At 42.8% G+C, this 12,136-nt stretch overlaps 2 protein-coding genes across 3 annotated transcripts in view; one reads left to right on the forward strand and one right to left on the reverse strand.

Moving 5' to 3' along the window:
* MCC (MCC regulator of WNT signaling pathway) overlaps nt 1–12,136 on the forward strand; it is a 275,062-nt gene that overhangs the window by 154,934 nt on the left and 107,992 nt on the right. The window contains exon 2 of one of the 2 annotated variants that reach the window (XM_060093238.1): nt 6,129–6,242. The exons of the other annotated variant lie outside the window; for it this stretch is intronic. Coding sequence (XP_059949221.1) covers nt 6,129–6,242 — 114 coding nt within the window. The remainder of the gene's footprint in view (nt 1–6,128; nt 6,243–12,136) is intronic. 2 annotated transcript variants of the gene reach the window in all.
* LOC132485337 (large ribosomal subunit protein uL22-like) lies at nt 8,495–9,022 on the reverse strand. The gene has a single exon (XM_060091849.1). The coding sequence runs from the start codon at nt 8,934–8,936 to the stop codon at nt 8,496–8,498; it is 441 nt and encodes a 146-aa protein (XP_059947832.1). The 5' UTR covers nt 8,937–9,022; the 3' UTR covers nt 8,495.

Here is a 12,136-nt window from a genome sequence, read left to right on the forward strand (position 1 = left end):
AACTATGTTGTATACCTTGCAGCTGGAGGGCAAGTGGCCCACTTAGAAGGACAGGATGGGCATTCCCATCATCACTGGTGGGAGGGAAATAGAGGTACCCTGGCAGTGAATGGCTTACAGGAGCATCTCAGGTAGCCAGACCAAGTACAGCGAGAGAAAGAACAAGCACAGTTTCCTCTGAGTGAGCTTACCTGCCAACAAAGTGGAAAAGCCTAGCTCTGCCATGTCACCATTAGTACTCCATGGTCTCTGGATGGAGACTTGGGGATGAACTCATTCCTCTGTTTCAGGTGTGGCTGTGGAAGCCTTTGGTTCCTTTGAAGGCAGTGCTGTAAAAGAGCAGACCCAAGTCCCAGAAAGATGAGTAAAATGGTGGGCCTAGAGTTTGGCAGCCTCGATTCTGGTTCTGGACCCCTTCAACAGCTGTGGCCCTTGGGAAGAGTACTTGTTCCTCAGCACACTGGGAATCATAGCCTCCCTGTAGGCCACGGAGGTGTGGTGTGATGGAGACCCAGTGGGATAATGCATAGGAGGGCGCCAAGTGATCAGGAAAGCACCGGCATCTGTTCCATTGTTTTTATTGCCAGTAGTAGCAAGATAAAGAAGCATCTTATAACCATAAGTACACAGTGGTGCTCCTGGGGGCTCATTAGAGTCATTGGGCTGCTGGCTTAAAAGGGCATCCTAAGAAGTGTGAAGCCCTTTGTCTCATGGCTAATGGGTAACAGGAAGCACATCTATCCATATAGCCCAGGAGCAGCCACCAGGAGAGACCGTCACAAAGGCACTGCTTGCTCCCCACCCCGGGCTACCGGCAGCTGGACATCTTATCTCTCAGGGGCTTCGCAAGCTTGTCTTTACAGCCAGCTGAACTGTGAAATATTAGTCAAGCAATGTTTCATCCAAAAATAACCACCATTTTGACGGTTGTCTTGAAGCCAAATTTCCAGGTGGTTTACTTTTCCTTTGGATACACACTGTAAAATGAATGTGAAGCCAGGCTCAAAACAGCCTAGGGAATTAGTATCTTTTATCTCCAGAAATATGAGGTATGCATGGATTTATATCCTTCACGTGCTAGACCCAAAGTTGTATTAGGAAGTGTCATGGTCCCATCCCAACCTTGCTGAGGCCTTGGGTTAAAATTTCACAGAGAATTAAGAGCCTTCACAGTCAGCTCCTTAAGCCTTGGGACTTCTGCTGAAGTCCCAAGGCTTAAGGCCTCTCATTCCTGTGCTGTTAACCCCCAGGAAGTGTGCTGCTCCAAGACAGGACTGTGTTACTTCCTCATCTGAATGTACCTCTCATTACCTATAGTGAGGCTTCATCTGAGAAGGTTGTTGACTTGAAACTTGCTGACTTAAAACCTGGCTGGGAAAGAGGAAATGCACGTTGTTGAATGCTTACTTGGTTTCAGACACTATGCTGGTCATTTTATGGATGGCCATCTCATTTTGCCTTTACGACAGCAAAAAAAACCCACTTATAAAAAACCAGTTAAATCAACTGTCCAATGACAAATCACTAACAAGTATCATAAATGAGACATGAACCCAGGTTTATCTGATTCTTTATAAATTAGTCTCAGATCAACTTCATTTGCCAGAGTATCACAACATAATAGTGGTCTATACAGCGGAGGTCTGTTCTTGCTATTCTATTACAGAAGTCTGGAGTTAGGCAGTCCAGAAGATCACAACATAATAGTGGCCTATACAGTGGAGGTCTGTTCTTGCTATTCTATTATAGAAGTCTGGAGTTAGGCAGTCCAAAGCTAGTAGGGTGGGTCTACAAGGTTGTTAGGGATTCAGGCACCTTCCACTCCCTACAGGTGGACCTCATCTTTCTGAAGCAAGATGGCTGCTGGAGCTCCATCCATCACATTAATATACCAAGCAGCAAGGCTGGAGGAAGAAAAAAACAGTATGACCTCCCTCAAAAAGGTTTTCCCAGAACTACCACATATTTTTTTTTTCTTCCACATATTTTTGCTTCTGTCTCCTTGGCTAGAACTTTGTCACATGGCTACACCTAGTTCCAGCTGCAAGGGAGGCTGGGAACTGGGATATTTTAGCTGAGCAGTAGTCTGACCAACGAAAAATCGAGGTCTTGTTCCTGAGCGTGAAGAGAAAAGTGTGTTTGGGAAGAGACCAGCACAGTCTGCAAACGTCATGTATTTTCTTTCTCTTTGGTTAGTGAAACATCTTTTAATGGTACTTCGAGGTTCATGTGTCTGAAGCTCTGACTCAAGGTAGAGGCCGTTTCAGAAGCCAGAATATAAGTAAAGAGATCCTGAAAAATGATGCAAATATAATTTTTCTATTATAGATAGTTGACAGTTTTGGTTGCTGTGGTAAATTTTTCTTTCCAGGATTTAAACCCACTGTCACTCCTTTTAAAAATTACCCGGAAGGACCTCTATTCTCTTATTTTCTTAATGCTGGGCTTGACACAGGTCTACACAGGTTCTGTCATAATACTTGTAGCATTGCTTGAAAACTCTCTAGCTATTGAATTTGCAGGGATACCACCAGGTCTGCCAGAATGAGGGGGGTGAAACCCCAAAAGAAGAAGATCCAGTCAGCTCTTGAGTACTGGGTGATTGACAAGGTGGAACAGGAGAGCTCCAGAGCTGAAGCTGGCAGGGAGTGTCCACTCTTCCTTGTGGTGAGAACAGGACTCATCCCGTGCTCAGCTGTGGGAATGAGAGAGGGGTCGGTCAGACACATTCTCAGCAACACGTCTTGCAACTTGTGGGCAAACTTCTTTCCACACTGCCCGTCCCAACCTTTGTAGTTAGCTTCTGCTGAGTAATTGTCAGTGACACTAAGGAACAAGTGTATACTGCACCTGGTTTTTAAAGTTTTACCTTCTATCAGAATTGCTGGTGGACAGGAAAAGAAGATGCAGCAGGGAAAGATAATAACCGTTTACGGTTTTTATGCTACAGCCTTCACCTGCAGAAAACACTGTGACACTGTTTTCTTAATACAAAAGCCTCTTTCTCTTTAAAAAAAAAAAACGAAGTATTAAACAGGAAAGTATCCCAGAAGAGTTTGAAACCACCCAAAGGCCACCACCAAAAACTTAGAATGCCAACTTTCCAGTTTATTTTTCTGTTACATATTCATTATTTTTATAATCAGAGGCAAACATTTTAAGTAAAGTTTTCATCCACAGGAAAAAGAACCCTGAAAATCACTGTCACATACAACACTGCATAGTGAGGAAGGGGCATGGTGACCTTGGTTCTGATGCTAGGCTCTCCATGGGACCTGGAGTGAGCAGGTCAGTCTCTGGGTTTCAGTCCTCACTCGCAGATGTGGAAGTGGGAGATGCCACATGCCGAAGGCCTTTCCTCCACTCAGACATCTGTGATTATGTCACTTGACATCGTCTGCAAAACTTGGGGGCATCACAGAGCTGGCGTCTAGTCCAGATGGTTCTTAGTTCGGAGTTCATAGATAGATTCCGGGGTGTGTCATCATCTTAATTAGGCGGAACACATGCATAAGCACCAAGTTTATACTCTCCTTTAGGAGCAGGGCCCAACACATTCATGAGATTCTTAAGGAATCTTCAAGTTAAGAACAACTGAGGGGCTTCCCTGGTGGCACAGTGGTTAAGAATCCGCCTGCCAATGCAGGGGACACGGGTTCGAGCCCTGGTCCGGGAAGATCTCACATGCCACGGAGCAACTAAGCCTGTGAGCCGCAACTACTGAGCCTGTGCTCTAGAGCCCACGAGCCACAACCACTGAGCCCGTGAGCCACAATCACTGAAGCCTGCGCGCCTGGAGCCCGTGCTCCACAACAAGAGAAGCCACTGCAGTGAGAAGCCTGCGCACTGCAACGAAGAGTAGCCCCTGCTCGCCGCAACTAGAGAAAGCCCGCGTGCAGCAACGAAGACTCAACACAGCCAAAAAATAAATAAAATAAAATAAAATTAATTAATTAAAAAAAAAAAAGAAAAACTGCTCCATTCGTATTTGATAGATAGGCATCTTCCATCCAGAGAAGCAAAGGGACTTGCCCCACAAGCACATCTGATGGATCCTTTGGCAATCTGGAGTGCTGGTGTTATCGTCTCTCAGCCCAGGGCTGTCCTCCATAGAATGTGACCCAGCCTGGACCCCTCTGCCCTGTACTGTGATGTAAATAACCACTCTGTGTGTCTCCCCATCTGGCCCAGTTCATGAGATCAGTATGGATTATATAGTCTCCTCTGTCAGCTTTTCCCCAGAATTCTCCCCCAACTCCTGCAGGCAGCCCTTTCCCCCAGAAGTAGGATGGGAGATGGATGAGAGAGGAAGCAAGTCTAGGCTCTCATAGTTGGGCTCCTTGTTTCTGCTCCTATATATCTTAAAGAACATGTCCGCTCTCCATGTATTTCATCCTTCCTGTCAGAGGTGAGGTGGTGGGTCTTCTCCCAAGACCAGACATAATAGCATAGCACACCACAGTGTCTGTCGCTAAAGGAGCATTCTCAGATTGACAGTTCAGAGGCAGAAGGGGCAACCCAGCTATGTAAGGGAGTGAATTTGTGTCCCTCTCCCCACGCTGGGAGCAAAACTGCCTCCAAAAAATTGTACAATGGGAACACTGTGGTATTTGTGCTGAGAATTCATCACAGAAACCCTGTATATGAAACCCAAAGTGACCTTTTCTGAGCGGCCCTAGCCCTACATGAGAAGACAAATAGCGCCAGATTGCCTGACATTTCCTTTTTTAAATTTCAAGCGTTCCTGATTTCAAATCGGCTGTTGATCTGTTGGTTTGCAGCCCCGATGCAGTTAAGTGAAGTCGCAGTCACTGCTGTGATAGTCTCACAAACGACCGCTTTGAAACCCTAGCCCCTGCCCTATGTCTCCTTCTCGCCTACTCACCCTCCCCCAAGCCTCCCAGCCTCCACGCAGCGTGGAGGGGCAGGTTGCAGAAAAGAGCATCTTTCTAAACCTGAAATTAAAATCTTCAAAGTGGAGTTGTGTGCCGCTACACTGTGTACATCTTGAAAGATCAAATTTATTTACTCCTTACTTTACATCCTCTTGGCAGAAGCTTTACAGAAACCCTGTGTAGAGGGAGCGTTTGCTCTGATCCGCATCACTCACCCAAGTGTCCTGTGGAATTCAGCTCAGGGATGGTCTGAGCTCCACCTGGGATTGACAGTGAAGACAGCGAAGTAGTGACTCAGAGGGCAAGGAAGGCTCTAAGGTGCTGCTCCAGGAGCCGTGGTTGAACAGATATTAAGGATGGTCCCAGCCATCCACCTGCAAAGCCACAGCGGGCACATGTGTGGTAGGCATGTGTGCATCCCAGGCTCCATGTGCAGAACCTGAAAGCTGAGTGGGTTGAGATCCTGGAAGTGCGTGATACGCTTGTTAATCTGCTGAAGAACGTTCTTTCTTGCTCCGCTTACCCTGAGAGAGGTGGCTGGGGAAAGGTGTAGCGATGGATTCTTGGTTTCTCTCGCCATAGCATAATTTATCAGAGTTCCGGTTCTGCTTCTGAGAGGCCTGCTTGCACAGAAGCATCATCTGGTCAATCTAGTCTGTCTGGGGGACAATGAGGAAGGAGGAGCTGGCAAGAAAATTAATGAGTCAACTTGAGGAGGAGAACATCGGAAACAATGAGCTCTCCCAGTTTTTTTTCTTAATACTCAGCCCTTTGGTCCTTCTGGACATGCGGCAGTATGGGTGATTGAATTGCCCCATTCAACTCGCATATTTTCCCAAAGGTAAAAGCTAATTTGGTCCTGCCTTTTCCTTGCTTCTTGAGAAGCAGGCAGTCCACACCAGCCTTTAATCTCATCCTTGCTGAGTAACTCGGAGAAAGCGCCTAGAATGAGCAGCTTTCCTCTCTAGTTTTATTAGACAATCCAAAATTAGGTCCTACTGCCCGCACATAATAGTGTTCTCCCTGTTACATTTAGGGTGAGCAGATAATCCAGCTTGCCTGTGACACACCTGATTTCTGTCCATTGTCCCCTGAGATTAATATCACCCAAGGTGTCCCATTGTAGATGATACCTATTTTTATGTGATCACACTAATTACAGGCAATGAAGGGAAGGAAATGAGTGTCTGCCAAAGGGTCTAACCTTGTGCTCCTTTCTTCCCGTCACTGCAGCTTCACTTGGCAGCCCTGGCATCACTCAAGGGAGATGTAGTGGAGCTTAATAAACGTCTGCAGCAAACGGAGCGGGAGCGGGACCTTCTGGAAAAGAAATTGGCCAAGGCACAGGTAAGGGATCTGGAAAGGTTTTTTTTTTTTTTTTACTTTATTTTTTAAGATGAAACAGATATAGAAATCTCCACAAAACAAATGACAGTTTGATGAGCAGACCTCCTCATGACCACTGTCCAGGTCAAGAATTAGAACCTGACAGTCATCCCAGAAGTCCCTGCTTATGTCCCATCCCAATCCCACTTTTCCTCCCCACATGACTTTTATAGTCATATTTCCTGTTTCTTTACGGTTTACCGCTGGAGTTTGTATGTCCCTAGACAGTGGAGCTTTGTCTTGCCTGTTTAAAAATTACGTGTTTCCTTTAAATCTCTTAATCCACAGGTTTTCCCTCCGTTCTTTATTGGCTTTATACTCAGTCTTTTAAAAGCTGCCCATTTGGGCTTCCCTGGTGGCGCAGTGGTTGAGAGTCCGCCTGCCGATGCAGGGGACACGGGTTCGTGCCCCGGTCCGGGAAGATCCCACATGCCGCGGAGCGGCTGGGCCCGTGAGCCGTGGCCGCTGGGCCTGCGCTTCCGGAGCCTGTGCTCTGCAACGGGAGAGGCCACAACAGTGAGAGGCCCACGTACCGCAAAAAAAAAAAAAAAAAAGCTGGCCATTTGACCTATGGAGTTTCCCACAGTCCAGATGTTGCTGATTGTTCACCCATGGTGCACTTCAGCATGTTCCTCTGTCCCCTGTATTTCCTGCAGAATGGCCCTGGATCCAGAGGACCAGTCAGATTCATGGCCAGTCCCTCTGGCAAGACTGTAGAGGGTATTTGTTTTTCCACTGGGAAGCACATAGTATCTGGTTGTCTTGCCTTCTGAGATGTTAGCAGCTATCTTGATACTCAATGCCCAAGTTCACTGATTCACCAAGACTTTACAAAATCATGATATTTTAGTTCTACCATTTCTTTCTCAGTTATTAAGTGAAGTGCTTTTATAGAGACATTTCCCATCATCTGTGATTTATTGAAACAATGGTATAGTTCACAGAGGAAAAGCAGAATCATTGCTTCATTCTTTTGATTTATTTAACATTTTTCAAGATAATGAATTATTTATGATCCTCTAAAAGTGGCCAGTTACTTTTTAAAATACAATGAACTTAGGGATTTAAACATATTTGGGTTTCAGTCCTTTATAATTATTTTCCTTATAGAAACTCAAAGTATACTATTTTTGGCCAGTAAGAACCTCTTCAAGTTGGCTCCTGAGTCTTTTGACAGGAGCTTAGTACTTACTCCAGGCTCATCTAGTACATTTCTCACTCCAAAACTGGAATTAAGCATTCTCCATGTAGCCTTGGTTTTTCTCTGTAGAAAATGGTATTTCAAGACTGCAGTCTGGGTGCTAAGGGTGTTTATTGCTTCTATTGGTCATTATTTTTAGGCCTCTTTTATAAACACAGCCAGGAAATTCTTTATTTACTTATTTATTTATCTACATATATATGTATTTATACATTTTAAGATAAAATACCTTAGGAGCTCATAATAATTTCTCCAATTTAAATTCAGACTACAGGGTTCTTTTACTTAGCTTCTGTATTTTATTTGTATATCCTTTCTTTCACACTAAAAATCTTGGTTCTGAAGTTTACAGAGGATGATTGGATAAGAATATTCCATAATTACTCGTTTGCTTCATTCCATATTATATACAATCAGTCTCAAAATAATAACATTAATACTATCATAACAAATACAGTTACTGAGAAGAATTTTTTAAAGTTTTTTTTTCATTATGCTTTCCTCATTCCCCCAGTTTTTTGCAACTGTACTATATCTACACTGCCTGACCCTATGGCCATTACATCTTAGACTTTCTCCTTTTAGCCCTTATTTAGTCTTCTACAAGTAAATTATATATTTCATGTTTATCATGGTCTTTATGTCAATGTCCCTCTGTTTAATGCTGGAAGCTATTTTCTAGTAGATTTCCTCAGGGAGGACTCAAGGGAATAATCTTCACCAACTTCCTGCTTGTTAATAACAATGTGTCTCTGCCCTTACTTGAAAGGCGTTCTTGCTGGCTGTAAAACCCTTGACTCATCTTTTCTTTACTTGAATATGTTTCTTTATTCTATTTTGGCATAGAGTGTTGCTCTCAAAGTCTGTTAATAATACAACTTTCTCTCTCTCTCTCTCTCTCTCTCTCTCTCTCTCTCTCTCTCTCTTTCTTTCTTTCTTCCTTCCTTCCAGTAATTTTACCAGAGTAACTTTTTTTTTTTTTTACTTTTATTTGCATTTATTTTTTGCAGCATTTATTCCCGGGCCATAAGTTTCTGTTTCTTCAATTTCTTCTGGGATATCTTTTTCTTCTGGGCAACTTCCTCTTCTGGTTTAGGAACAATCTGTTCTTTTTCAGTAAGGATCATCTCAATGTGGCACAGAGAGCTCATGTATGGGTTGATCTGACCGTGAGCTCTGTAAGTCCTATGCCGCATCTTGGGGGCTTTGTTCACCTGGATATGCTCAATGACCAGAGAATCTACATCTAAGCCCTTAAGTTCAGCATTACTCTCTGCATTTTTGAGCATGTGCAGTAAAAATTCAGCACTCTTTTTGGGCCACCGACCCTGCGTCCAGCCCCACTGTTTGGCCTGGGCACACCTACCAACTCCACCATTGTAATGACGGAATGGCACACACTGCTTCTTTAAAGTGACATCCTTCAGATACTTGGTGGCTTTTCGGATATGCATATACCCTTAATGGCCTGGGTTGTTTCACGAGTGTTCTTAAAGTGAACACGAAGATTTGAACCTCTCGACTTGCATGATTTTGTGGGATTTTCTGGGTCAAGTGAATAACGAACCATTTTTAGAGGTCACCTCAGGCCGCTGACCGGAAAAGCTAGAGTAACTCTTAATCATTCTGGTTTGATATTCTCATGTTTGCTGTGTTTTCTTTTGATTATATTTTGTAATCTTTTTTTTTTAATTTCGGAGAAGTTTTTTCTAATTATAGTGTTTAATATTAGTTTTGTTCCCTTGCCTTTTCTTTTTCTTCAAGGATGCTTATTATTTATATCTTAGATCTTCTTTGCCTGTCTTCAGTATCTGTCACTATCTCAAATCCTTTATATCTCTCCCTTTTTACCTTGTTTTTCCTGTTCTCCATCTTCTGTTTTTCTTCGGCCTTATATGTTGTATTTATCCCCTCCTGTGTGCCTTCTGGCTTAGTCATATATTTCTGCATTTTTATTTTATTTCTTTTGTGTGTGTGTGTTCTATTACCTTCTTTCTGAGTTTTTCTAATTTTGAATTATGTTCTTCCATGTTTTATGTCATTTCATCTTTTTAAAGTCTTTTAGCTTATTTTGAAATAGTAGTCTATTGTTTGGGACTTTTTGTGGGGAGAGAGGTTCTCTATTTTGTGGCATGCTTTCATGGTTTATAGGGACGTTATTCTGCTCTTTTTCATTCTTCTTTCTTGTAACTTTATGTGGGATTTGCCCTCAATACTGTTCTGTTTTTCATTTTTATGTGAAAAATAGTTTCTTTGAACTTTTAGGAGGCAGAGTTGAACATGGCCTTTTTAAGTTCATAGAGCTTCCTTGTATTCACGAATATGACAATCTGCTTTCCGACACTTCCTGGCTCTGTTCCCCTCACCTGCTTCTATCTCGATCTGTTCTTTCCCTTGTCTCTATTACCCTATCCTGTTCAATTTTGATCCTACTCCCAGCACTTTGTCCTCCTGGCAGAGAGTCCTAGGGCCGGTCTTGAAAGTTCATAGGGACTAGTTGCCTTAGCCCCTTCAGATCTTACTGTGGGCCCCTTGCTCACTCACTCTTGGCTCAGGCAAAACCCCTCCCAGTTGGCCCTCCTCACTTTCCTGTGTATACTTACTGGCTGTTCTGGGGGTTTCCAGTTCTCAGGTCCCTCAGTCTTTTTCTTCCCTCTGCTTCTGCCCACACAGACACCATTTAGGTCTTGTGGATGCTGTTGGTTTGTCCCTACCTGCTTCTGTTTCGTTGTTCAGGAGGGTACCTTATCTCTAAGCATTTGGTTTTGATGTGTAGGTTCTCTATATTTGTGTGGGAATTCAGAGAGATTAAAAGAACGAGGCTGCCACAGTCATCGGTCTAGAATGACCTATGGCAGGTTTTGAAAACTCATGTTTCATAATCTTAGACTGTTCGAGTAGAGAGGAAAGACCCTTTGTACTTGAGATCATCTACTTCCACATTTGACAGGCAACCCAGAGAGGTTAACTTGCTTACCCAAGGTCAAATGAGCAGCCAGCCCCAGAGCCAAGACAAGGCTACCAGTGTTCTTTCCTCATACAGGATGTTACAGAGACAGAAATTTTCAATTTTTACTTGGATGAAAACTTTATATTTTCCTTCTGATTATAAAAGTAATAAAAATGTGATAGAAAAAAACTGGAAAGACAGCATTATAATATTTATAGTGGACTCTGGTGAATTAAAACTTTTTTAAATGCTTTGTTGTTGTTTCTTAAGGTGTTTTTTTGTTTTTTGAGAAAGTAGTTATTTTTGCGTTAAAGAAAAAATAGAATGGTGTTAAGCTGGTGTAAAGCCAGCCATTGTTAATAGTTCTTATTGGTGAGAATTTTTTCTTTAGGAAAAAGAAATTGTGAGTGCTTTTAACTGGAAGCTGGCATGTACCCCAGTCTTGGATTTTAAAAGATGACCAGGAAGGTTTTTGTTAAAATTTAAGTCTCAAAGACAGAGCAGCTTGTGCAGAGGATGATAAGAGGAGAATGGGAAACTTTTTGTCTGCTATGTCAAGGATTGATTCAGCTCCCTTTTGACTTAACTTATGGTCAAGATAGTCTCATGTAATAGTTTTGTTGGCTGGTTTTACCCCTGATGGTTACATCATAGTACCATTAGTTGACTCTCTTGCTTGTATACTTACAGTAAATATACTTAAAAATTATTCTTCCTTTCTCTGGAAATGTCTTCCCAGTTCAGATACTGGAACCCAGGAAAGAACATGAAAAAAAAGGTTAGTGTTGCGAGGCTTATACCTTTTATAAAGATGAGATTTATGCAAGAAAAATTGAGAGCAAGGAAGTGTCTGTGCCGTGCTTTCTCTGTTACATGCCTTGGTAAGTGATTCGTGTTTGAGACTTTACCAGATGGTGGAAGAGCAAGTTTGTGTATAAATGTATAGTCTGTGGCTTTAGTAAGTTTTACCAGCTCTCTAAATATTACAGAGCTATGATTAAAATGTAAAATATAAATGGTGCTTTTGTTCATCAGAAATAATCAAAGAGAGCTTCATAATCTGTTGAGTAATTATTAATGGTGATACTAGAACTAGTTGAATAAAAGAAGGCTCATTATACATGGGCAAAAGTCGGTGGAGTTTTAATAGTGATGGGAAGGGAAGAGCTAAGTAAAGGACCCCCAATACCAAGGTGATAGGGAAGGCAAAGTGCTTCTGTATTTGTATCCTACTGCTGTGTAACAAATTGCCCCAAACTTACTGGCTTAAAACAACACACATTTATTATCTTACACATTTATTATCTCCTGTGCATCAGGATCCCAGGCATGGCTTAACTAGGTCCTCTGCAAGTTTGCCGTACGGTGTGGGCAGAGCTGCACACTCATCTGGACACTCAACAGGGAAAGAGTTCACCTCCAGGCTCACTCACATCATTAGCAGAATTTCTCTGTGGTTGTAGAATTCATGGCAGCATGCTTCCTCAAAGCCAGCAATGGAGAGAAAGATTCTAGAATAAATCTTCTGGCAAGACAGTCTTATATAATGTAATGCAATTATGGGAGAGACATCCCATCACCTTTGCCACATTGTGTTAGTTAAAGGCAGTCACACGTCCCACCCAGATTCAGTGAGATGGTAATCACACAAAGGAGACACAGGGGTCATCTGGTCACCTTAGAGTCTGTCCATCACAGCTTCCT

The sequence above is a fragment of the Mesoplodon densirostris genome, chromosome 3 (genome assembly GCF_025265405.1).
Source record: "Mesoplodon densirostris isolate mMesDen1 chromosome 3, mMesDen1 primary haplotype, whole genome shotgun sequence".
Lineage (NCBI taxonomy): Eukaryota > Metazoa > Chordata > Mammalia > Artiodactyla > Ziphiidae > Mesoplodon > Mesoplodon densirostris.

Coding starts and splice junctions, on each gene's coding strand:
- LOC132485337 (XM_060091849.1), bottom strand. CDS start 8,936: ATGCATATCCGAAAAGCCACCAAGTATCTGAAGGATGTCACTTTAAAG.